The sequence below is a fragment of the Python bivittatus genome, unplaced genomic scaffold (assembly GCF_059951505.1).
Source record: "Python bivittatus isolate LINGU-HERP-01145 unplaced genomic scaffold, Pbiv_v1 ctg000980_np1212, whole genome shotgun sequence".
Taxonomy (NCBI): Eukaryota; Metazoa; Chordata; class Lepidosauria; order Squamata; family Pythonidae; genus Python; species Python bivittatus.
This window is the reverse complement of record NW_028277125.1, coordinates 35,870,671-35,897,781: the sequence shown is the minus strand read 5'-3', so window position 1 is coordinate 35,897,781 and position 27,111 is coordinate 35,870,671. Positions and strand designations below refer to the sequence as shown.

Below are 27,111 nucleotides of genomic sequence, written 5' to 3'. Positions count from 1 at the left end.
TTTAGGGATTTATGCTTTAGCAGATAAACTTATTCTAGCTGCACACAAAATTGTTTGTGGTACCTTGTATTAATTTTAAAAAAGCATGTTTACTCTGCTGTATTCCCCATTCCTGTTTCATTGCTATTGATCAATCTTTTTTAGTAGCTTGGTTCAGAAACTCTTTTAGTGTACTAAGCTGTCATGTAACAACAAAGGTTGATTGTAGTTGAGGAAAATGTTTAGCTTCTCATAATGCAGATAGTCCTTAATTTACAACCACAGTTCGGACTGGAACTTCTGTCATTAAGTGATTCAGTTAAGTGAATCATGTCTGATTTTACAACTTTTTTTGCCATGGTCGTTCAGCAAATCATCATGGTTAAGCAAATCATGTGGTCTTTAAGCGAATCTGGCTTCTCCCATTCACTTTGCTTCCCCCAGGAAAGGTTGCCAACCAAGTGTCTGAATTTTGATCACATGATTATGGGGATGCTGCGATGGTTGTAAGTGCAAGGACTGGTCATAAATGTTGGGGAATGAGATTAAGAGAAGACAAGGTATATAATGTTAACCTTTATATCTTCCTAAATATACAAAAGGTAAACTCTAATATACAATATATCCTAAACAATACAAAAGTCAGAACAAAGAATATAAATGATACAATACAAATATACCAGACAGCAGGATAAAAGCAGTGAGCATAAAAAGGTAAAATCAGGAAAGCAGCAGAATGAATAAGAGGAAAGACACTTCTGTTATACAGGGTTTGCCAGGTGATTCTAATAATTCACAGCCAAAAACAATCACCATGGTTAATACTATTAAAGGTGTAGATCTTGCAATGTCCAACAATAAATAACTTTTTTCAGTGCCGTTGTAACTTTAAATGGTTGTTAAATGAATGGTCATAAGTTGAGGACTACCTGTAAATGAATTGGGTAATTATGTTCCTTAAGTTTTCATTATCTTTAGTTCTAAAAACTTAGCTGATATGGAGCAGATGCTCATTTGGAAGCTGGAATACCTTTTTGTCATAATGAGCACTTAATGGACTGAGAGCATACAGTGGTGAGATGCTTTTGTGACTTGACTTTTGCTTTGGGGGTAAATGTAACATTTCTTTTCCTAGCTTGGGGGGGTAGCTCCACTTCATATTGCTGCTGCCCTTCCTGGTATAGAAGGGATTGAAATCACAGAAATGCTGCTTCATGCTGCTGCAGACCCTGATGTAAGGGCAGAAGATGAGAATGATGTATACCGGCTAGATGAGGTCCCAGTAAAGGTATTTATTTATTTAATAAATCAGAACAGAGAGAAAAAAAGATAAAACAATAGTGAAGGAAAAATTGGTAGACAAAAAGCAATACAACAACAACATGTATATATATATAGAGAGAGAGAGAGAGATGGAGAGAGAGGGAGATTGCGGCTTCTTATACCTATAAATTTAGCCCATAAACTTATCTTTCCAGCCTTGAAGTAGTATTCTCTTGGTAATAAGAATGGCACAGGGAATCATTTCTGCTTCCAAGCATCAATTTTCATGCAGTAGGTTCCATGGTAGTAGGCTTGTCCAATATTGTAATCTATGTAGGGGAGAGAAGAAAAAAACAAAACTGCTTGTACACAGCAAAGTGATATAAAATAAAAATTATAATGCAATTATTGTATGACATATCCTGAAATAGTATTTTACAAACAAAATCTAATAGAAAGTGGGTTTACAATGATACATATTTAGAAGGTGTGGCCATTTCAAATGTATATTTTTATTTATGTTGTTTGTCAACTTGTATGCTACCTTAGTCACAAAGTAGCTGTAGGCAGCTTACACAATAGGATTAAAATATTAAGTAATAATAACTAAAGATAACAAAAATAACAAAAATACAGATATAAATACAGTTTCTGTAACATAAATCTCACTGACTTCATTTTCTGGGTTGCTTGGATCCTACAAGAGGACAGTTAATAGACTTGACCATGAACATCTATGATTAAGAGGTTCCTAGATAGCATAACTGGGTAATAACTTTAAACTGCCATTGTGAAAGGCCACTGGTAAGTAGTTGCTGCACTGAGTTAGATTAACTACTAATGTGATTTGGTATAAAGCAACTTCACGTGTACATAAACACAGCACATGGGATGTATGGCACTCTAACCTGTAGCAAACCCCTGTTTACTATGTCTTAAGAACAGTTAAGCAGTATAGCTGAGAGAAGCCAGGCATGAGTGTGGAATGTATTTGGTACACAGGCTGAAATCATGTGCCAGGAGAGCAGGACTGAAGGGAAGAATGCCGTATTCCCTAGAAAATTCCCATCCCCAACCATCCATTTATCTTTGTAGGAAGTAACAGGGAGCAACATTTATGGCTCCTTGAGATTAATTGTGGTGTCTGATTCCCTTTTCTCTTTCTTCTAGTTTGACATTGGTGAATCAGTATCTCTCATGAGAATGAATAATGAAACTGGACCACCCAAAAGTTACTACAAAGAATGTACTATTGTCCCAGAGGGAGGTGGGAGGACATCTCTTCATATTGCCTGTGAGAGGGAAGGCAATTCTATGGTGAGTGATAGCTATTGGGATTCTCCACTATAAGTTCTATTCTCACTTCTCAGTTTTCAAATAGCACATTTTGTCTTGGTAAGGATTTTATTTTGTAAAAGGAAGAAAAATTCTGTTGTCAACTAGTTCCGCCTTACTAATATGGACATTTGATATTTAAGCTGGAGCTCAAATTGTTTGAGGAATTTCAATCATATGAAATAAGTAGCCATCCTGGACATATTAAATTTAATGCACATCTTTGGTGTAATCAGTTTTAGCTTACCATCTGTCTAAATCCTTTGCCCGAGTGTTAAAATGTGTATAGAATATTAATGTGGGGAAAATGGAATAGTAGCAAAAGGGCAATCTGAATTTTGGGCCACAGTCAGAAATAAAATTGTTGGGCAACTGGTTCTGGAAAAACTGTTGAATGAACAGATGAGCTGCTTTGGGGTGACACAGAGGCCCTAACAGAGAATGAAATCTGCTTATCTCCAGAATGGCATCCAGACCATTGTCTCATAAGGACTAAGGAAACTATATCCCAGATGTGCTATGGAGAGGGAAGGGATTGCAATAGTCTACATTAAAGTACTCTAACATGCCCAGTATCTGGCTTTTATGGCAGAACTGCAACACTTCTAGGAAGGTGGGATGTATTACAGAGCACAGTGCTGCATTCTCCCCATTTCTACTATTCTTACCTAGAGTGGATTTCCTATCTATTTCTTAAAATAGCATAGGATCCCCTAAAGAAGATGGAAGAGGAAGGCCCTTCCCCATTGTATTCCCAATTTAAATCAATATTACATGCTACTGTTCAACCTATGACACACAGAGAGACCTATCAGTGGGATATATATAAGGGATGGGAACTTGCTGTATTCCATCTACCATTAGTCCTAGTTAGTATATCCAGTGGGAGTTGCATTTCAAGGACATCTAGGGTCTTCAAAGCTTTTTGGAAGGCCAGAAGGGTAGGGGCCTGCCAGAACTCAGGGAATGTCAGAATTTTTACTCTCCAGTTTTGTATTGCTACCATTGGTTTCATAAATACAAAGTCAGTAATGTAACTAACATCTCATGTAGAATTAACTATATGTAATTGTGACAGGCCTCTTTTTACTAAAGTTTACATTGCAAATCTGTATACATGTAGAAGTAGGTTGTAGTGAGTTCAGTGATGCTTACTTCCTGGTAAAAGTATATAGGACTGCAACCTAGATATTCTTTTGCTAACACTAGTTGTAGCTGCTGAATTTTCAGCTCATAATAGAAAGCAAAGTTTAGAACAATATCAGTTTGCAAAATACAATTTATTTTAAGTAGAAGTTCAGAAAAGAATTTTGATTGAAATGCCCCCATTTTTTTTTTACTTCTACAGTTGGATTAATTTCTGCCACTTCAATTTTTCATTAGTTCCCCATTTGCCTCCCTATTCTCAGTACATAGATTGTTATAAACATAGGTTTGTTTATTCTCCATCTGTTATACACTGACACAGAGTTCCTGTGAGACACCTGAGAATCCCATTAACCAGATACAAAAGCACTCAGTTCATCTAATGATGATTTGCATGGAAATGTTAAGTATTGGTTAAGATCCAGAGAGTTACAATAATTGTACTTTTTTTGATAGCCTATTATGCGCTGTTACAAACTGCTTTTAGAAAGGCTCTGTTTTAAAAGTAGTGAACTGTGAGCCCCAGAGAGCAACTTTTCAGCCCTTTCTGTGGCCCAACGCTATTATCTTTATTCCCTTGACACTGTTTCTCTGTCATTAATTGAATAGCATCATAATTATCATCATTATTTTAGTGTCATCATTGTCTGATCCCACTGGATATATGTTTTATGTTCATCAGATTAACAGATTCAGCATCTTAATGGGATTCAAGGTCTAAGTGGGAAAGATAAATAGGCCAATAGCCAAAAGCTTTTTGCCTTAATATCCCATATAATCTCAACAGCTGTATATTTTGTAGTATTACTAGACAACCCATGACCTGTTGGGTCATCATTTCAGAGATATTTCCTGACCTAAACAGAGAAACAGTATGACCAGGGGCAAAAAAGCAGTGGGAGTGGGAGTGACTTGCTGCTGGCTTCCCCATTAACTTTACTTGTGGGAAGCTGGCAGGGAGTGTCAGAAATCTCCCTCCCTCTCTCTCTCCCTCCCTCTCATATATAATATAGATTTGTGCCATTTGCCCTTCCCTCACGACAGCCGTGGTGAAGCCTCCTCCTTCTCCTCAACTGACCTGAGGAGGACTGCCTGCCACTTTGCTGGGGGGAGATGGAACAAGGGGAGCTGTGGACCATGAGGAAAACTGCACCCCTGCTCCTCATTCTGGTGTGTCCCCAAGGGACCCCTCCCTGGAAGGAGGAAGAGGGCTCACTCATTGACCACCGGCACCCCCCAGCCAGCCCTATCTCCAGCAGGCATCCAAGTTGCTCCCTCATCCTTCCCTCAATGCCAACCACTGTTAAGAGATTTCAAATTTCTGCCTCATTTTCAAAGCAGCCAATCGCCACTCGCCTGTTGGGCCTTGCCGCCAGCTGACTGGGTGCAGGGGACAGAGGAAGGTGGGAAAGAGGTCAGGAATATGCCCATGACAATCATGTGACCTGGGCTGACTACTGCAGTGCAGTGCTGAAGTAGCCACAAACTTCCCAAATTTCAATCCCACAGGAGTAATGGGTCCTGGATTTTGGATGTATTCTGTAAATTAGCCCATTTGAGGTACCTTGGTTCAAAAATTGTTGCCCTATGATGCACTGTTTTGCCCAGTTGAAGGTTACAGACATGAGAGTTTTAGTAGTATACAGATTGAAATGAACTCTTCAGGAAACAGAACACGCACTTTCCTATTTCTAAGCAAAATGATTTAATATCCTTAAATATTGCATAATTTTATTTTATTGCGTGTGGAAGTCAGCAAGAGCTGACTTGTGTGTCTTGGTTCTATTGTTTTCACTGTTTGCCTGTTTTACTGTTGGCCATTACTGTTTTTTTGTTTGTTTCATTATCTTTCTTAGTGAGATTTTCTGGTTTTGTCTGTAATAAATTATTCATCTATTCAAGCCTCTCTAGTAGTTGTTATTATTCTTTTTTACATTTTGCCCTTTTTCTTGACCACAGGCATCCCAAGATGACAATAAATGAAGATTAAGACATAATAAATATATATTGAACAATAAGTGAAAGTTAAGACATAATAAAGATGGGGACTGCTAAAGATATTGGGGAGATAATGATGTGAAATGTTCTCTTGCCTCTGCTTATATCCTGTTGCTGTCGTAGCAATTACCTTGATGAAAATTCTCCATCCCACACAGGTTTTGTTGAGCTAAGCAGGGGCAGCTCTTTTCATTCCTGAAGATGGGACTTCTTTCTCCAGGGGCTGGGCCCTCCAGTTTGTGAGCCTAGCCTTTTCAGACGACAATATTGACTTTAAAAGATAACAAGAATGTCCCTGTGGAGTCCTTGGGGTTCTCTGAGCTTGGCTGTTTTCTTGCAAACGTTTCATTACCTGGCTAGGTAACATCTTCAGTGCTACACTGATGTTACCTAGACGGGTAATGAAAAGTTTGCAAGAAAACAACCAAGCTCACAGAACCCCAAGGACTCCACAGTTCACCCTTGAGTGACACATATTCTCTTCTAAAAATGTCCCTTCTTTGTGCATTAGGTGCAGGTGTTGCAATTAATTTGCACAACATTTATTGAATTATTTAAGTAAAAAAGAAAGACTCCTGCTATGGACTGACCTACTAATTATAATAGAGAAAATTTGTGCATGCAAAGGGAACAGGTGTGCCTCTTCTACTGAAGCACATGAGACATAGCAGGATAAGTTCTACATTGGAAGGCCAACAGAAGACAAGGTGGCTTGAAACTACTGCTGATGACACAAGCATGAGCTTACAAGAACTCAGAGAAGCAGAAAATAGTGACAGAATGAGGCCCCTTAGGGCACAAAGAACTGGAGGTGCCTGGATGACCAAATGATGACAGCATTTATAAATCCCCGTATCTGCCAATCAGTCTAAGAATATATTATTTATTATTGTGACTGTGTTCATTACGTCAAATCCTTAACATGTGATATGCTGTTCTGATCTGAATATGTTTATAGGCATGGGCATAAGTAAATGTCCAATTCAGAATCAGTTTCAGTTTTTTTATTTAGGGGAAGGTAGGTATAGTATCTTTGTTTTTAATTTAAAAATGTGGTTTAAATTAAAAATATTATTTAAACGTGTTCTTATTCTTTATTTTAATTATAAAAACAGTATCTTTATTGATCTGTTTTTATTTTTTCTCCCCATCAGAATGCTGCCAGAGTTATTTATCATCTTTTAGATCACAACGCAAATCCAAATGTCCTATGGAGTGGCCATTCCCCTCTTTCATTAGCAGTTGCTGTTGGAAATGAACAGGTATGCAGTCGTCTGTCTTTCCAGGCATTTATTTTTTTAAGAATAATTGTAAGCATTATTTCAGAATAATTTTGATTGTGGCAAACTCAGAGCAGTGACTCCAACTCTTATGTGAACATTTGCAGGTAATATATACAATGATGCTAGAGCGTAAAATGGACAATAAAAATTCCTTGAAGCACAGAGAGAGTTAAAATGTGGCTGCTATTACTTATATTCAGTGATCTTACATATAAACCATAACCCCAATGTAGAGCACCCTGCAGTAATCCAGATGAGAGGTGTACAAGGCATGAAGTAACTGTAAGGCCTCCCGATCCAGAAATGGCCATGGTTGGCAAATATGATGGACTTATATAAAGGGCCTTTGAGGGTGCCACCTGCTCTTCAAGCAGGAGCCCTAAGTCTAGGAAGATTGCACACTAACTCTGTCTGCGGTAGTGTAACCTCCTCCAAAACCAAGGATGGAAAATTTCCAAACTCAGGTGGCTTTAAATACACAGCTATTCAGTTTTGCTAGGGTTGAGTCTAAGCCTCCTCCTTCCCATCCAGCTGGTTTGGTGACAGCAGGCTTCTTGCTGTAAGTCAAGGAGCTGCTTATCACCTTTAAAATCCCCCATGGCATAGGCCTTGGTTATTATTCATCTCTGCTTACTTTGCACAACTGATAAGATCTGACAGGGTTGTCATGGTCCAGGTCCTATCGCTTAAGCAGTGCCACCTGGTAGGATCCACGAGATGTGCCTTTTTCTGCTGCTACACTTGCTTGATGGAATAGCATTTTGCCTGAGATATGGATATTGTGGTACCTTCTGAAAGGTTTTGAAGACCTGGCTTTTCTCCCAGGCATTGGATGAGAAAGTTTTGTGAGTCTATCTTCACTGATTGTTTCTGGTTGTTTCAACTGCTTCTGGCACAATTCTATTCTATGTTCTATGTTCTATTCTATTCTTTTGTGGTTGCTACTTGTTTTTAATTATGTACACTACCCTGAATCACATGCCAAGTGGACAGGTATATTAATTGAATGAATAAATAGGAATGAATGAATGAATGAAACTCTTATTGATATTTCCATAACAAATAGATGATGCAGGGGAATCATTCAGATCAGAAATACCTCTTCACCGTGCCATGCCACACTACCCTTCCAAAAATATGAGTGTGCATATATGTGTGTCTTTCTGTATACAGTGGAACCTCGGTTTACGAACTTAATTGGTTCCGTGACTCTGGCCGCAACCCGAATTGGTCGCAACCCGAAGGAAATTTCCCCATAAGGTTCAATGTAATTACCGTTAATCCGTTCTGGCGTGGAGGACAGGGAGGCGGCTATTGCTTGGAGGGAGAGTCCCCCTCCCTACGACCATGTGTCAGGAGCGGAAAATGGCCGCAGACCACGTGTCGGGCGGAAAAATGGCTGCGGACCATGTGTCAGGGGCGGAAAAATGGCCGCGGACCACGTGTCGGGGCGGAAAATGGCCGCGGACAACATGTCGGGGCGGAAAAATGGCCGCGGACCATGTGTTAGGGGTGGAAAAATGGCTGCGGACCACGTGTCAGGATGGAAAAATGGCCGCGGACCATGTGTCAGGGGCGGAAAAATGGCCGCGGACTGTGTCACGGGAGGGAAAATGGCCGCGTATCCTGCTCGTACCCCGAGGCGGAGTTCGCAAACCGAGGTAAATTTTTGCGGCCGGAGCTGGTCGTAACCCGAAAAGTTCATTAACAGAGGCGTTTGTAACCCGAGGTACCACTGTATTTATTTTCTGCTGCAGTCCATGGAGGCTGATAATAAAAGTAATAGTGAAAAAATGTAGCCCCTGGCCAAAAATGTGTGCTTGCTCCTGACATGGATCATACAAATGCCTGACAGTGCAATCTTTTCCTTGGCAAAGCCTAAGCTAGGTTTGCTGTTTTCATGAAAAAGGTGGAATATACAAAAAGTCAGGTTTACATAACCTGACAGTGCAAATCACTTTCCTTCTTTGGCCTTTTGCTGCTACAACAAGGGCGATTAGACGTTTCTCACCATATTCTTGCCACAGCATTTACCTTAGCTCACCATGTGAACCCTTTTGCTATACCAAAGTGGGGTGTTAGTGCTGGAGGACCTGTCCTATCCAATTGCTCCTTCTTCAGTGGTGGCATGAGCCTCATATTTAGCTGCTAAGGGCAAGAACAAAGGGAGAAAGCAGGGAAAATAGTTCCGCTTCATCTAGCTTTACCCAAAACTGGGTAGAACTTCCCTGTTTTGGTGAGCTTTAAAAGATGAAATTGATGCTTTAAGCACATGGAAACCTTAAGGCACCAATTTCTCTCCTTAAATCCCTAACAAAAATATTATGTTGGCAATTTTTAGCCCTGCCCAAAATTTGCTCAGGCAAGGCAGGAGTGTGACCAACCTAGGCTGGAAAAGTTTGCCTAGCCATTATGTACATCGTACCCAGATTTAAAACATTTTTATTAAGGATAATTTTTAAAAAGAGTTCCTTTTCTTTCTCCTACATTTAGGCAGTAACTGAACTTCTTGCTGGTGGAGCTGATCCAAATCTCCCTTTAAGCCAAGGTATTGGAAGTGCTTTGTGTGCTGTTATTAACCCTGCATATGAACGGAATGGGACATTAGCAAATAAGATGGCACTGGTAAGAAAAGTCTTGAATATTTGGTTACTCTTTTCCAAATAGAGACTCTATAAACTTCCCTAACCCCCTGCCACCCCTTCATGGATCACTGCCTTGTCGTGGCGAAGGGGCTTGCGTAACTCAGTGAAGCCATGAGCTATACCGTGCAGGGCCACCCAAGACGGACAGGTCATGACAGAGAGTTCTGACAAAATGTGGTCCACTGGAGAAGGAAATGGCAACCCACTCCAGTATCCTTGCCAAGAAAACCCCATGGACAATGTTAAAAGGCTAAAAGATATGACGCCGGAAGATGAGCCCCTCAGGTCAGAAGGTGTCCAATATGCTACTGGGGAAGAGCGGAGGGCAATTCCAAGTAGCTCCAGAAAGAGTGAAGCGGCTGGGCCAAAGCCGAAAGGACGTTCAGCTGTGGATGTATCTGGAAGCGAAAAGAAGGTCCGATGCTGTAAAGAACAATATTGTATAGGTACCTGGAATGTAAGATCTATGAACCAAGGCAAGCTGGATGTGGTCAAACATGAGATGACAAGATTGAACATCGACATCTTGGGAATCAGCGAACTGAAATGGACGGGAATGGGTGAATTTAATTCAGGTGACCATTATATCTACTACTGTGGCCAAGAAACCCTTAGAAGAAATGGAGTTGCACTCATAGTCAATAAGAGAGTGGGAAAGGCAGTAATAGGGTACAACCTCAAAAACGACAGAATGATCTCAGTGCGTATCCAAGGCAAACCATTCAATATCACAGTCATCCAAGTCTATGCCCCAACCACTGATGCTGAAGAAGCTGAAGTTGACCGCTTCTATGAAGACCTACAACACCTTCTAGAACTAGCACCAAAAAGATGTCCTTTTCATCATAGGGGACTGGAATGCTAAAGTAGGAAGTCAAGGAGTAATCGGAATAACAGGCAAGTTTGGCCTTGGAGTACAAAATGAAGCAGGGCAAAGGCTAATAGAGTTCTGTCAAGAGAACAAGCTAGTCATAGCAAACACTCTTTTCCAACAACACAAGAGACGACTCTACACATGGACATCACCAGATGGTCAATACTGAAACCAGATTGATTATATACTTTGCAGCCAAAGATGGAGAAGCTCTATACAGACAGCAAAAACAAGACCAGGAGCTGACTGTGGCTCAGATCATGAGCTTCTTACTGCAAAATTTAGGCTTAAATTGAAGAATGTAGGGAAAACCACTAGACCACTCAGGTATGACTTAGATCATATTCCTTGTGAGTACACAGTGAAGGTGATGAATAGATTTAGAGGATTAGATTTGGTAGACAGAGTGCCTGAAGAACTATGGACGGAGGTCCGTAACACTGTACAGGAGGCAGCAACTAAAACCATCCCAAAGAAAAAGAAATGCAAGAAAGCAAAATGGCTGTCTGATGAGGCTTTACAAATAGCTGTGGAAAGAAGGAATGTGAAAAGCAAGGGTGAAAGGGAAAGATATAAGCAATTGAATGCAGATTTCCAGAGAATAGCAAGGAGAGATAAGAAGGCCTTCTTAAATGAACAATGCAAAGAAATCGAGGAAAACAATAGAATGGGGAAGACTAGAGATCTCTACAAGAAAATTGGAGATATGAAAGGAACGTTTAGTGCAAAGATGGGTATGATAAAGGACAAAAAAGGCAGGGACCTAACAGAAGCAGAAGAGATTAAGAAGAGGTGGCAAGAATACACAGAAGAACTATACAAGAAAGATCTTAATGTCCCTGATGTCCACGCTGGTGTGATCACTGACCTTGAGCCAGACATCCTAGAGAGTGAAGTCAAGTGGGCCTTAGGAAGCATTGCTAACAACAAAGCTAGTGGAGATGACAGTATTCCAGCTGAGTTATTTAAAATACTAAAAGATGATGGTGTTAAAGTGCTGCACTCAATATGCCAGCAAGTTTGGAAAACGCAACAGTGGCCACAGGATTGGAAAAGGTCAGTTTATGTTCCAATTCCAAAGAAGGGCAACGCCAAAGAATGCTCAAACTATCGCACAATTGCACTCATTTCACATGCTAGCAAGGTTATGCTCAAAATCCTACAAGCTAGGCTTCAGCAATACATGAACCGAGAACTACCGGATGTACAAGCTGGGTTTCGAAGAGGCAGAGGAACTAGAGATCAAATCGCCAACATTCGCTGGATCATGGAGAAAGCACGAGAGTTCCAGAAAAATATCTACTTCTGCTTCATTGACTATGCAAAAGCCTTTGATTGTGTGGATCACAACAAACTGTGGCAAATTCTTAAAGAGATGGGAGTACCAGACCACCTTACCTGTCTCCTGAGAAATCTGTATGCGGGCCAAGAAGCAACAGTCAGAACCGGTCATGGAACAACCGATTGGTTCAAAATAGGGAAAGGTGTACGACAAGGCTGTATACTGTCACCCTGCTTATTTAACCTATATGCAGAGTACATCATGAGAAATGCCAGGCTGGAAGAATCACAAGCCGGAATTAAGATTGCAGGGAGAATCATCAACAACCTCAGATATGCGGACGATACCACCCTAATGGCAGAAAGTGAAGAAGAACTAAAGAGCCTCTTGATGAGGGTGAAAGAGGAGAGTGCAAAAGCTGGCTTGAAACTCAACATTAAAAAAACTAAGATCATGGCATCTGGACCCATCAATTCCTGGCAAATAGAAGGGGTAGAAATGGAAGCAGTAACAGACTTCATTTATTTGGGCTCCAAGATCACCGCAGACGGAGACTGCAGCCATGAAATTAAAAGACGCTTGCTCCTTGGGAGGAAAGCTATGGCAAGCCTAGATAGCATATTAAAAAGCAGAGACGTCACCTTGCCGACAAAGATCCGCATAGTCAAAGCTATGGTTTTTCCAGTAGTAACGTATGGCTGTGAGAGCTGGACCATAAAAAAGGCCGAGCGCCGAAGAATTGATGCCTTTGAACTGTGGTGCTGGAGAAGACTCTTGAGAGTCCCCTGGACTGCTAGGAGGTCAAACCAGTCAATCTTAAAGGAAATCAACCCTGATTGCTCATTGGAAGGATCGATAATGAAGCTCAAGCTCAGATATTTTGGTCACCTAATGCGAAGAGAGATCTCTTTGGAGAAGACCCTGATGCTGGGAAAGATTGAAGGCAAAAGGAGAAGAGGACGGCAGAGGATGAGATGGTTAGATAGCATCACTGAAGCAATGAGCATGAAACTGAGCAAACTCAGGGAGGCAGTGAAGGACAGGAAGGCCTGGCGCAATATGGTTCATGGGGTCACGAAGAGTCGGACACGACTTAACGACTAAACAACTAAACAAACCCCCTGCCAAAATAAAAGGCATTATAGAGATATTATGGTGCAGTGGGATGGAAATGCCATGGATAGAGGAAAAAAATGAGAAAAGAGGCTGTAGAAGGCCCAAGGATCAGGGAATCAGAAATAGAGCTGCAACAGACCTTTAGTGTTGCAGAGAGAAGTCAGCATTTCTTTGGATGGCTAAGAGACCATACTGTTGAATGGAGAGAAAACAGTAGGCTGCCTTGACAAACAGATGGCTTCAGTCTGTCTGTCTGTCTCTCCAATCTACTTACATAAATAATTATTTATATATGTAATCTCATTCTCTATCTATATATATCCCACAAAGTGAAAAATGCTGTATCACCACATTATGCTTGTTTGTGTTACAGTTTTAACACAAAATTGTTCATCTGATTATCAGATCTTCTTTTGCCCACTGTAAGATAATGGCTTAAGAAGAAAATACTTAAACATTAACAGATATGCTTTTATATGATTAATGTGGGGAAGTAACATTGTTAGGTTTATATACATCTGTGTGGACACTTGTAAGCATTACCTGAATTGTGGGCATCTTCCTAAAGAAAAAATGGTTGATGTGGTTTAGCTATGCCTTATTTCTATATAAAAGCTAGCAATAAATCAACTTTTACTTTGCCTTCAAGTTGGACTATATTGATTTGCCTGCATGTAGTATTTGTGGAAATGGCCGCATCTGACTCTTGATGTTCTACATTTATTTTCTTCCCTTGCTAGATTAATTCTCTCATAGCAGCAGGTGCAGACATGTTGATGCCAATTACTCTTACTGATGAGTGTAGAACTGCAGTGGGAACAGTTGTGGACTATGCATATTTCAAATATTATCAGGTATCTTTTTCAGTCCTTGAAAATTCAAAATATGTTGTGTGAATCTTGCCCTTATAATTAATCAATGGATCTATGCTAAAAGCTGTTTATTTGTTTTATTGCTTTTGCATCCGTATACATTTTCTTTAGCATTCAATTTCAGCTTTCTCTTGACATTGTACTTCAACAAAGATTTGTAGAAATTTAAATCAGATTCCATTCTTGGGAGGAAAAATTAATTCACACACTTTTATTAGTTTTAGCCTCTGCTAAATTAAAGGAAGCAGGTGGGAAACTGATTTGTGAGCTTAGTAATATGTAGCGATACTTAAAAGTTGGAGCTCAACTACTATGCCTGGGGAGTTTACTGTTTAAGAAGCCCTGGATTAACGTATGATGGAAAAAAAAGCATGTGTGAGAATGAATTTAATGCCTTAGCACATAGTTTGGCTAAGACAGAGAAGAGAGTAAGACAGGTTATATGATATCCCCTTGATTATTTAATAAAGTTATGGATAAATCTATAAGGAATGCTTACGGTGACATTAAAGGCATGTTGATTGAATGTGGGTATTCTTTTTTTATGATACGTTGTATTGCTGGATGAGTACCTGAATGATATACAATGAATATTAGAGTGTGTGATAGAATGATGAATATAGATGTGAAAATTAATTTATCAAAGATGAAGATAATTGTGTCTGACATAAACACCAAAAAATTACAGCATGGAGATGAATTTGTATACCTTGATAGAATGTTTATTGAAGATGGGAAAATAGATGGATATATTTTGTGTAAATACTACTAGAAAGGTAGTGTGTGGTATGTACAGTACTCTGTTTTGAGGAATGTAGATTTTTGCTACTGTTCATTTCATTATATGGAAGTGATATGGAAATGTATGTCAGGAAACCATAAAGGTAAGTTGAATAAGGTGCTTAAGTGTTGTGGTAAAACAAGAGAGAGGGTGAAGAATGAATGGGTACTGAATTAATTAATAGATCAAATACAAAAATAAATAATTAGTACAAAAGAACTATGTTGAGGTGATTTAATTATATAGAGAAAATGAATGAGGATCAAACTGAAAAACCAATATCTGAAGGATGAATGGTTGAAAAGAAGGATTGAGAAAGTCATGGTTAGATGGAATTGATCCTTGAGAGAGATAAGGACCTTATAGAAAAGCAGTGTCCTAATTGATATGTGAATGTTCTGGAAACAAGAATGATTTGCAAATGGAAAGATATGGTGAATGGTGTTGATGTAAACTAGATTTATTTAGATTTCCTTTCCCTTTCTCTTTTTCTTTAATGTCATTTGTTTACTACTTCTTACTCTTTGTTGCATTTTATGTATTGCTTACTCTGAAAAGGAAGCATTCATATGTTATATATACTTTTTCACAATTTTTGAAAACAGTTTTCTCCTTTCCCTTTGATCAATGTACTTTGATCATCATTTGGTGGTACAATCTGGGATTAAGTAAACCTGCTATGATTCACAAGCATAACAGATGGTTTAGGATGTAGTTGGGATGCTTCAGTAACTATCAGTGCTTCTACATCAGAATTCTATATGTGCCAAAAAAGCTGTGCTACATCATCATGGAACTGATAAGGACAATGGATAGAAAGGTGGGATTTGGGTGAACTTTAAAAGGTTGTATGAATAGCTTTTGGGCCCTGACAGATAAGTTGTTTTTCACAATTTTTGAAAACAGTTTTTTCCTTTCCCTTTGAAAACTGTTTTCATCAAAACACACTGGATTTTGACTTTAAGTTTTACACTTCTATTTATAAATTACTTGCAAATAATATAATATATTGTTAGAATATGAAAAGGAATATTATTGTGATGGAATGTATCTACGAAGGGGGAGGTGGTGTGATGGAATGCAGTAGAAACCCAGGTTCTCAGGAAGGAGGGAGCGCATTCCAGGAAGGAAAAGGAGGAGACAAGAGGCAACATAGTTCAGAGAAGGAGCATGTGAAGAAGAAACTTAAGATAGCCACTCCCTAGATTTTCACAGAGTATATCTATTAAGTTAGCATAGTACAGATTTAGTCTGGCAAGATTCTGTCTATATAGTGTAAGCAATAAAAAACTGAAATTGGTTGGGTTGTTTCCCTGTTGTTCTTGGGCTGGGCCTGACAATTATCAATCTCTGTCAAAGGTATATTATTATATATGCAAGAATGGAAGTAGAGCCACTGGTAAATGAATTTCCATTGCATGCAGAAAGATGCACAAAAGGATAGTTTGGACACTGACTTTCTAAATGTGTGCTAGGAAAACTAGAAATTAAGTAAAAATCATAGGTGAGTGATATTGTTTCTATCAGAAACAGATTATAATCTGTTGAACATTTTATAAAGTTGCAATTTCCTGTATTTTATAATTTCATAGTGGGTTTTTTATTCCGGTAATCTTCGGCTTATGACGGCAATTGGGACCTGGATTAGCATTGCTAAGCGACGCAGATGTAAAGCGTGACGTCACATGTCTGTGTTGCTTAGTGACGGCAGGCCTGGCAGCCCAGTGGCCATCGTTAAATGAGGACCATGCAGGTCATTAAGTGAGGACCTCAGCTTCTGACTTCCTGCTGGCTTCCCCACTGAATTTGCTTGTAGGAAGCCAGCAGGGAACATCGGAAATCGCAATCACATGACTGTAGCTCGCTGCACGTCATAATCATGAGTTGGGCACCAGGCGCCTGGATCATAATTATATGACTCTGGGGATGCTGCGATGGCTGAAACCACGAGGACCCATTGTAAGTACCATTTGTTCAGGACAGTCATAGCTATGAACAATCACTAAATGAATGGTTGTAACCTGAGGACTACCTGCATCATTTTTATGCACATTTCCTAGTTACATAGTAAAAACAAACATATAGTGCTTATGCGTTATAGGATAAAAGACTGTTGCATACTCCCCTCCATGCTCTGTCGCAAGTAGAGAGGGATACTTACAACTTCCGACGAAAGTTACTGGATTTTCTCAGTGAACAGCTTCGTGAGTGTGTCAATGCAAAAGAAAAACAGTGGGATAAAGAAGAACTTAGGAAAATCAAAATTGGTGAGTCCAAGTTAGACTTTCAAATTAAAAAAAAGGAAAAAAAACAATATAAAACAGTTCTAGACTGGTATAAGAATACTTAGGGCAAAAGTGTTTTCTTTCAACTAGAGATTATTTAAAATTATGGACCTAAGATGTTACACTTAGGATGCAGTAATACTGCATTGCCAACTTTTCTTCTATCACCGGGGGAATGTGGTAATACAATATCATCTTGTTACCTTTTTGTATTTGCAAGGTATACTGTGCTGAGAGGAAAAGATGAGGCTAAAGGTATTGATGCTTATCACACAATCTTTATAATGTTTAATTTCATCCTCAGACATTGAAAGTTGTATGGCTTCTATTTTTATTTAAAAAATTGGCTAATATTGCTAACAGTTCTGAAAAATAAGATTGACTGTGATGTTTAAAAAAGCAACAACAGCTCTTACAGGATCAGTTTTAAGTAAATAATAATAATAAGCAATCCCAAAACACCTGGAGTACCACTTGAAGACCATCGGCATTGACAAAATCACCATTAGTCAATTGCAAAAGGCAGCTTTACTTGGAACAGCTTACATACTGCAATTATATCTTTAGCACCATCAAAAAACATCTGCCTATCCCAGGTCCTTGGGATAAAAATGCCAAATCCAGTCTAAACATCTGGCTGACTGTGCGACCAACAATAATAATAATGTTTGCATTTCAGCTTCTGCAGGAGTAAGAAGGAAATCTACAAGTGGTTCTATAGGAACATCACTAGAAATAGATCCAACAAGGTCAGTCCTGTGAATCAAAATATAGCTTGTTTTTAGTTGTAAATCTCTATGATAGATGGTTTTAGTATTGTTTTCATCACCAATGGAACCAGACATATAAACTGTTCTGCTTCAGAACTCAGAATGATGTCTTCTTTAAGCCATTTGGTCTATATTTGGCTTCTGAAAGAGACATAATAAATCCAAACATGAGCCCCTTTCTTTGTTTTAAATTTAGTATCCATAATATTGTCACTGTGTGTTACATATGTATAGTATATGTATGTATATATATGTGTGTGTGCGTGTATCTATACACACACACACACACACACACACACACACTGGACATAAAGTGCATAAGTAGTTTATTGTACATTCCTCTTACCAGATCTCTGCAACAAACTTTAAATTCAGTGTTCAGAATTCTTGAGTATGATGTGAAAATGATTAGCTGAAAAATAAGAAAATAAGCAGTAATAAAAGTTGTTTATATGTCTGGTTCTGCAGTTTATTGACTGTGTATACTGACAAAGTTGTAAGAGATTAGCTTTTTTAATTTGAGGGAGCTTAATTAGAAAACTGTAGTGGGCAGCACAGTGACATCATTAATGAAACAAATGCTATAGAGCAAAACCCCATGCCACAGAATCATATATGTTCCAACTGTTTAATATATGAGCAAATTTCTTTGTCATATGTGTGTTCCAAGAAGTTAACATATTACATCACTGATTTTGTTTGTTACCATGGCTTTTTTTTTTTTTACAGATTGCCCTTCTTTAAATACTGCTACCAGTGCGGGCGATCTGTTGGTGTGACCCTTACACCTTGTCCACATTGTTTGGAGATCTTCACTTGCAGCAAGTCCTGCAAAGTCAAGGTTTGGAATGAACGGCATAAGCGAGAGTGTTTACAAACAGGTACGTGGGTGTGATGGCATGCAGAACAAAGTGGGACTTAGACGGGTTGCAAAAATCTTGCAATTAGTTTATTCTAGAAAGAAATGAAATGTCCTTAAAAATGTAAGTAATCCCATTTTATTTAATTAAATTATTAGCTGTAAAAGTCAACTAGATTACTTATCCTTATGAAAACTACTCAGTGATTGAATTGAGACAATGACTTGTACAATGCACATATAATTTGTTATATTGTGTTGTGGAGGATAAATAGAGATCTAGTAAAATTTATTTAATTTTTTGAAAACATTTATATGGTCACCCATCTTAAACCAAACTCTGGGCAGCTCCCAAAATAAAACTATATATATCAACAGTGAAAGAAAAACATTAAAACAAAAAACAAAAAAAACGATTTGGCACTACAGTTGTTAATCGTTCCCATGTAGCCCACAACAAGTTCATCCCATGCCAGTCTCACCTTATCTCAGCGCTGGGGGAAACACCAGATCTTCAGTACTTTTCAGAAAGTTAAAAGGGTAGGGGCCTGCTGTACCTTTGGAGGAAGGGTGCTCCATAGGTCAGGGGCTGCCACAGAAAAGACACACTTGTTAGGTCCCATAAGATGGCAGCATTTAAGGGAAGGGACCAGGAGCATGCCTACCTAATTCTATTTGAAGTGGTCCTGCAAATAACCTGGTCCTGTGCCATGTAGGTCTTTAAAGGTAATAACCAGTACCTTGAATTGTACCTGGAAGGAAACTAGGAGCCAGTGTAGCTTGCCCAACAGAGGTCTAATGTGGGCAAACCTAGGGGCGCCCAACACTGTGTGGGCTACTGTATTCTGGGCCAGTGTGATACACTTTGAACTATTCCATCCCAGTCTGACTACTATAGTGCTACTGCTTTTCCTATAGTACTCTAGTTCAGGCCTGAGTATATAGCTTGCTGATTTTAAATTTGTTTCCTGTTGCATCTTCTTGTTTGTAGTATAGAAGATTTCTTTTAAAAATGAGAGTATGGCTAATTAGATCCTTAATTTGGGATTAATTAGGTTTGGAGCTTTTCTTTTCCTTACACATCACTGATTCTACCCTAGGTTCTGTTCATTTCAGATGGGTAACTGCCCTTAATAGGAAGGTGGTACCTAGCCAGAGTTTGGGAGGAAGTTAGACTATGTAAGACAAATGGATAATAACTTCACAATGCACATTACTTAAACTTAATTCCTTCCTGCACATTATATGTAGTTTTAGGAACTTAGTTGCCCCAATCTTCTTTCTTATGCTTATTTCAGCTAACATTTTGTGGTCCAACATTCTGTGACTGTTGGACTGCAGTAACCATGCACAGATCTCCTTTTAGCCTTCTTTCTTTATAAATTCAGATGTGCGTACTAGTAATATCCATCAAAAGTGTAGCTTTTTAAAGCTATGGGTGGTCCATTTTTCTGCCCTAATGTTCCCAGAATCTGCAGAACCCATCTGCAGAATTACATACTATATTAGAAGTAATAATTGTATTTCTTAGATCTAATTCAGACCTTAAAGTTCCCACATGAGTGCTGTTATAGGGGATATATAACAATCCTGAAGTAATTGTTTGAGATGCTGTCATAATACCAAATTAAGCAAATTATTTGAAAAGTACTTTGATTTGGATACTTTAATTGGGCTGAACATGCTTTCTTCCATCTTTAGAATGAGATAGAGAAAATCTGAGGAATAATGTGTGAATTGTACACTTTAATGTACAAAAATATAAGGTTAAACTTGCAGGTAGAGCTGAATTCTTGAAAGATAAAGCTGGATTCATTGAACACCTGGATTTGAAAGACAAGCAGAAGACTGATAGGAGAATGACCTTCAAAGACAAAGGAAGTCTCATTCAAATGAAGAAGCGAGGAGAGAGCCATGCAAGAGGAATCTTATTATTTTATGGACTGTGTGTAAGCTATGTGCCAAGAAGTGAAGTATGCCTAGTCTGTACATGGATATGGTTTTGTTTTGACAATTGTGTGTTTTCCTTAAAGGGGTGCTGTTTAGTACTTTTAGAATTTAATCTAGCAATTTATATTGTGTGTTCCTCAATATATGTTAAAATGACACGATCAAGGAATGAAGATGCAAAAACAGATTCCACAGAGAATATGGCATAAAAATCTCATTTGGATGGAGAAATCAAAGCAAAGCATTTTCCAAGCTTCCAGAAACTGAAATAAAGAAATGTTGTGTCTGCATAAAAGATGGATATTGGAAAGCAAAAACTAATATCACAGTGATCAGTCAGATGTGACTGGGAAGCACACGAGCAGGACATGAATATAGTATCATTCTCTTCCTCAAGTTCTTCAGCTTCTGGATTTGAAAAATTGCCTTTACTCTGAAGGAGGCATAATGCCAGCAAAAAATGTTGTTGTCCCTCTTAAGAGTCAACCAAATTACTGGGTTTCACAACACCTCGCAATGAATCGTGCTGTGTGAAGGATTTCCTTTTTGCTGCTTCAAATCTCTTAGGATTCAGCTTTAAGCTTCATTGGATGTCCCATGTTTTAATATTAACAGAAAATATGGCAGTGTTAACTCTGAACCCCAAATTTGGTTTCCACCCAAAACCTGTTCCAAAAATTTGCACCAGTTTTGTTCTGCTTTGTTCTACCAAGCCCAAGTTTTATATTCCTCATGGCTAGAAGATATCAACACTTTAGATTGGAGTTTAGAAGAAACCCTTACAAAAGCAGTGTTGCTACACTTATTCAAAATCTGTGTCAAAGTTTTGTACCAGTTTCGTACTATTTTTCTCAAGTTTACTTTGCACACCACCACACAATGTGGGTCACTGACTTCCCTTCAAGCTATAGAGCACCCTACTGGTAATGTAGTTGACCCCAAATCATAGCCAATATTTTGTATCAGTTTTAGATCATTTTGTTCTACCAAGCCAAGCTTGTGTACTGCTATAATTAAAGGGATTCAAATTGAGAAAACACCAACAAAAATGTTGTTGCATTCACCTATACTTCTATCAGAGTGTTGTACTTGTTTTCTGCCATTTTGTCACATCAAGCCTAAAATTTTGTACCATCCTACAAAGTGGGGAACTAGCATGCCCCCTAACTTTTATGTTCTACATAAAAGTGTGCTATTTACAATATCAATGAAGTTTTCCACACACACTATGGAAGGAAGTTGCCTAATACTGAGCTTGTGAGAGGTTAAAGTTAAATTTTCCAGATTGTGGTAAAATCTTTTTGCTCACAAAGGTATTGGATCAAACTTGCAGTCTGAAAATCAAATAAGTGTTTGGTTATCATCCTAGTTCTTATCAGAAGAAAGTTAAATGAAAGCAGTTAATACAGCAAACTGTAGAAGATTGAGAACATGTAGTCCTTTCCTCGGAAGCATTTACTGCAATTACTTTTTGCCTCTCAACATTGAACCTCCTTCAATGCTGAAAATTCCACAATACAGAATTGTGGAATTAAGAGTCTGATAAATCATCATTTTCATGCTGAGGTATGGATTTGAACTCAGTTTTTTATAATGGTTCATCCTTTTGACCATGTATGGTACAGTGAGATTTCCATAGTTCAAATGGACTCGGCTGTGGCAGCGGTATTATCCAGTGGTTCTTCTGAATGGTGATAAGGACAAAAATCTCATCACATGAATGCCTAAAAGTATGTGGTGGAATATGATTTAAATGAATATGATTTAAGTTACTCGAAAATGTACTTTTCAGATACATCTATTGGTGTTAATGTATAGAATTTCCAGTTATCAGTGATGTGGTAACCTGAGAACACACACACATGAACAGTGTTAGCAGTACATCATATCTATATTGTTTTCATGTTTATATACAAAAACAGATTTCCCACAAGATGATAATACTAAAAAAAATGATATGAAATCCTAGAGTTCATTGAAAAGTCAAGATGGCAATTTTAGCAGCATGAACAAAGCTTCATTGTGCTGCCGCAGTTGCCTTTTTTACTTTTTGAACACCCACCTGAGGATGCTGCTGGCTTGAGGAGTCAGCTGCTGGTTCACAGAAATATTTACTTCTAAGGAATAGTCTGTATCTCATTTAAGACTATCCTTACATCAACTTCACTTTAACTTTTCCTTTTGAAGAACACAACTTGAGTTTAAGGATTTTAAGACATTAAATTGTTCATGTGCACGTGGATTAAGGTAACTGCATAAAATGTTTAAATGTTTAAAATATTTAATATCTAAGATTTAAAATTTATATTTATTGTACTATATATGTTGAAAATATTGCTCTGTACTTTAAGAATGTATTTAAGAGGATCAGAATTCTTTGTAACTTTTAATTCAATAAAGAAATAAATCACATTATTGGATTTTAAAATACATAGAAACACAGATTATTTGAGGCATACATAATCTTCAGTCATACTACTGAACATTCTGAAATGTCTTTGCAACTTGTTTTATTGCTGCAAAAGAGAGTACATCTTCACTTAAGACTGAAGAAGAATTCCCACCTGTTAGGAAGGGTAAGTAAATTTCCATTACTAAGCTCTTTCATTAATCACATTCGGTTTTGCTGTTGTTTCACATAGAGTCATAGAATATAGGGTTGAAAGGGATCTTGGTAATCATCTAGTTCAATTCTGTGCTCAGAATCCATTGCTACAACATATTCAAGAGATGGCCATACATCCTTTGTTTAAATACTTCCAGTGAAGTAGGGTTCCCCACCTCCCAAAGTACAGGCATACCTCGGAGATATTGCGGGTTCGGTTCTAGCCCATCGCAATAAAGCGAATATCGTAATAAAGCAAGTCACACAAATTTTTTGGTTTGCCAGTGCATATAAAAGTTACGTTTACACTATACTGTAGTCTGTTAAATGTGCAATAGCATTATGTCTAAAAAAAGCAATGTACATACCTTAAATAAAAAATACTTTATTGCTAAAAAATGCTAATCATCATCTGATTAATAATAAAGAAAAAGTTTGAAATATTGTAAAAATTACCAAAATGTGAAACAGAGACATGAAGTGAGCAAATGCTGTTGGAAAAATAGCACCAATTGACTTACTCCACGCAGGGTTGCCACAAACCTTCAATTTGTAAAAAACCCCGCAATATCTGCGAAGCGCAATAAAGAGAAACGCAATAAAATGAGGTATGCCTGTAGCCTATTCCATTGTCTCTTATCATTAGGCAATTTTCCCTATCGTCCAACTAAAATCTATTTTTTAGTAATTTAAAACACATTAGTTTTTATCCTGTCTTCTGGAAAAACTCAGAACTATTTATTTATCTACCCATAAAGACTCTGGGCAGTGTATAACACTAAAAACAATAAGAACAATAAAACAAAGAAAAGAACAACATACATCCAGAAGAGAAAGCATTCAGACTAACATATATAAACCTGTAAGAGACTTGTTACCCAGCCCAAACCAAGGCCTGGGAAGAAAGCCAGGTTTTCAGAGACATTTAGATACCTAAGGGCAGCTATCATGACTTCCTGCGGTTACCTTTTCTCTAAACAAAATGTACTCAGTGCTTCATAAGCTTTCTTTTCCAGAATAGGATATACAGTCAGGTCCAGAAATATTTGGACATCGACACAATTCTAACATCTTTGGCTCTATACACCACCACAATGGATTTGGAATGAAACAAACACAATGTGCGTTAACTGCAGACTGTCAGCTTTAATTTGAGGGTATGTACATCCAACTCAGGTGAACGGTGTAGGAATTACAACAGTTTGCATATGTGCCTCCCACTTGTTAAGGGACCAAAAGTAATGGGACAATTGGCTTCTCAGCTGTTCTATGGCCAGGTGTGTGATATTCCCTCAGTACCCCAATTACAATGTGCAGATAAAAGGCCCAGAGTTCATTTCAAGTGTGCTATTTGCATTTGGAATCTCTTGCTGTCAACTCTCAAGATGAGATCCAAAGAGCTGTCACTATCAGGGAAGCAAGCCATCATTAGGTTGAAGAAACAAAACAAACCCATCAGAGAGATAGCAAGAACATTAGGCGTGGCCAAAACAACTGTTTGGAACATTCTCAAAAAGAAGGAATGCACCGGTGAGCTCAGCAACACCAAAAGACCCGGGAGACAATGGAAAACAACTGTGGTGGATGACCGAAGAATTCGTTCCCTGGTGAAGAAAACACCCTTCACAACAGTTGGCCAGATCAAGAACACTCTCCAGGAGGTAGGTGTATGTGTGTCAAAGTCAACAATCAAAAGAAGACTTCACCAGAGTGAATACAGAGGGTTCTCCACAAGATGCAAACCATTGGTGAGCCTCAAAAACAGGAAGGCCAGATTAGAGTTTGCCAAACGACATCTAAAAAAGCCTTCACAGTTCTGGAACAACATCCTATGGACAGATGAGACCAAGATCAACTTGTACCAGAGTGATGGGAAGAGAAGAGTATGGAGAAAGAAAGGAACTGCTCATGATCCTAAGCATACCACCTCATCAGTGAAGCATGGTGGTGGTAGTGTCATGGCGTGGGCATGTATGGCTGCCAATGGAACTGGTTCTCTTGTATTTATTGATGATGTGACTGCTGACAAAAGCAGCAGGATGAATTCTGCAGTGTTTTGGGCAATATTATCTGCTCACATTCAGCCAAATGCTGCAGAACTCATTGGACAGCGCTTCACAGTACAGATGGACAATGACCCAAAGCATACTGCAAAAGCAACCAAAGAGTTTTTGAAGGGACAGAAGTGGAGTGTTATGCAATGGCCAAGTCAATCACCTGACCTGAATCCCATTAAGCATGCATTTCACTTGCTGAAGACAAAACTGAAGGGAAAATGCCCCAAGAACAAGCAGGAACTGAAGACAGTTGCAGTAGAGGCCTGGCAGAGCATCACCAGGGATGAAACCCAGCGTCTGGTGATGTCTATGCGTTCCAGACTTCAGGCTGTGATTGACTGCAATGGATTTGCAACCAAGTATTAAAAAGGGAAAGTTTGATGTATGATTATTATTCTGTCCCATTACTTTTGGTCCCTTAACAAGTGGGAGGCACATATGCAAACTGTTGTAATTCCTACACCGTTCACCTGAGTTGGATGTACATACCCTCAAATTAAAGCTGACAGTCTGCAGTTAACGCACATTGTGTTTGTTTCATTCCAAATCCATTGTGGTGGTGTATAGAGCCAAAGATGTTAGAATTGTGTCGATGTCCCAATATTTCTGGACCTGACTGTATTATCATATTGACCATGTGCTCTTCTGGACATACTCCAGTTTATCATTGTCCTTCTGAAAATACTTTGCTGGACACAGTATTCTAGCTGTGATCTGGTCGATGCAGAATAGACAGGAACAATTTTTCTTGTCATATTTCTTTTTTTTAAATAGTATTTTAAGATTTTAAGATTACAAAGTTAGAAGTTAGAAATGAAAAAGAAAATTGAAAATACAAATTATAAAGAAAAGGAAAAGAAAAAGTGAAATAAAGTAAAAGAAAAAAAAGACATGAAAAATAGATAGCTTCCAATCTATCTCTGGTCTTAAGAATAATAAGAGTGACATAAGTGCTAGTTTTTAATGCATTAAGTAGGAATAATTCTTTGTCAAAACATATCCCATTACATTTATAATCTAATCTTCAAATCCCCATGTAAGCTTCGCCCCGCCTGCATTTTGCAAATAGTCCATCAATGGTTTCCATTCTTTAAGATAATAATTATTTGAATTTTCTTTTAATAAACAAGTCAGTTTATCATTTTCTGCCATTTCCCTCAGTTTTTCTTGTCATATTTCTGTTAATGCGATCTGGGATTGCACTTGGCTGTTTTGTAGCTGTATCATATTCTTGGTTCATGTTTGCCATGTGATCCACCAAGACACCCAAATTCTTTTTGCATATACAGCTGACCACGATTGTAGTCCCCATCCTATACAAATGGCTTGGATTTTTCCTACCCAAATATATGCGTTTATCTCGGTTGAAATTCTTCTTGCTGGTTTTTGCCTATTGGTTCAACTTGTCAAGATCTTCTTGAAACTTGATCTTGATGCTTTCTTTTAAGGTGTTTGCAATCCCTCCCCTCCCTCTCTGTGTCATCTGCAAATTTGATAATCATATATCATGATCATTCATCCAAGTCAATTACAATTACTACATGTTGTACAGGACAGGGCCTAGAGCCAAGTCCAGCGATGTTGCACCCAACTTCTAGTTGTACATTTGTTCAACCAGCTCCATATTGCCATTGTCTCTACTAGAATTTCATTAGAGACTTTGTCAAATATTTGTTGAAGCCAATGTACACTATCCTGTAGTTTAACTGACCACTATTCTGTGGTTAATTAAACTAGTCCCTTTATTAAAAAAGTATCAGATAGGTTTGTGGTGACTTATTTTTGATAAACCCATGATGCCTCTTGCCAGTGAATGTATACTTTTTAAATGTTCACTGAATGCTTCATAATCAGTTCCAGAGTTTTGCTCTGGAACTGACTGGTCTGTAATTACCCAGTTTCTCTTTTACTCCCTTTTTGAAGATAGAAGCATTTGCCCTTCTCCAGTCCTGTGCTGCTACACGTGTTGTCCATGATTTCTCAAAGATCAGAGATGACATCTGTTAGCTCC

General features: G+C 38.4%; 2 protein-coding genes across 3 annotated transcripts in view; one reads left to right on the top strand and one right to left on the bottom strand.

Moving 5' to 3' along the window:
• Positions 1–27,111, top strand: part of ANKMY1 (ankyrin repeat and MYND domain containing 1) — a 44,930-nt gene that overhangs the window by 14,895 nt on the left and 2,924 nt on the right. Inside the window, exons 9-17 of one of the 2 annotated variants that reach the window (XM_088132333.1) lie at positions 1,115–1,267; positions 2,413–2,559; positions 6,876–6,983; positions 9,498–9,629; positions 13,662–13,775; positions 16,676–16,841; positions 17,539–17,608; positions 18,359–18,510; positions 22,964–23,014. In XM_088132333.1, coding sequence (XP_087988459.1) covers positions 1,115–1,267; positions 2,413–2,559; positions 6,876–6,983; positions 9,498–9,629; positions 13,662–13,775; positions 16,676–16,841; positions 17,539–17,608; positions 18,359–18,510; positions 22,964–23,014 — 1,093 coding nt within the window. The remainder of the gene's footprint in view (positions 1–1,114; positions 1,268–2,412; positions 2,560–6,875; positions 6,984–9,497; positions 9,630–13,661; positions 13,776–16,675; positions 16,842–17,538; positions 17,609–18,358; positions 18,511–22,963; positions 23,015–27,111) is intronic. The other variant, XM_088132335.1, reaches the window with a different exon arrangement.
• Positions 1,370–27,111, bottom strand: part of GPC1 (glypican 1) — a 261,586-nt gene continuing 235,844 nt past the window's right edge. Inside the window, exon 9 of the mRNA XM_088132339.1 lies at positions 1,370–1,571. Within this exon, the coding sequence (XP_087988465.1) occupies positions 1,501–1,571 (71 nt within the window). The 3' untranslated portion in view covers positions 1,370–1,500. The remainder of the gene's footprint in view (positions 1,572–27,111) is intronic.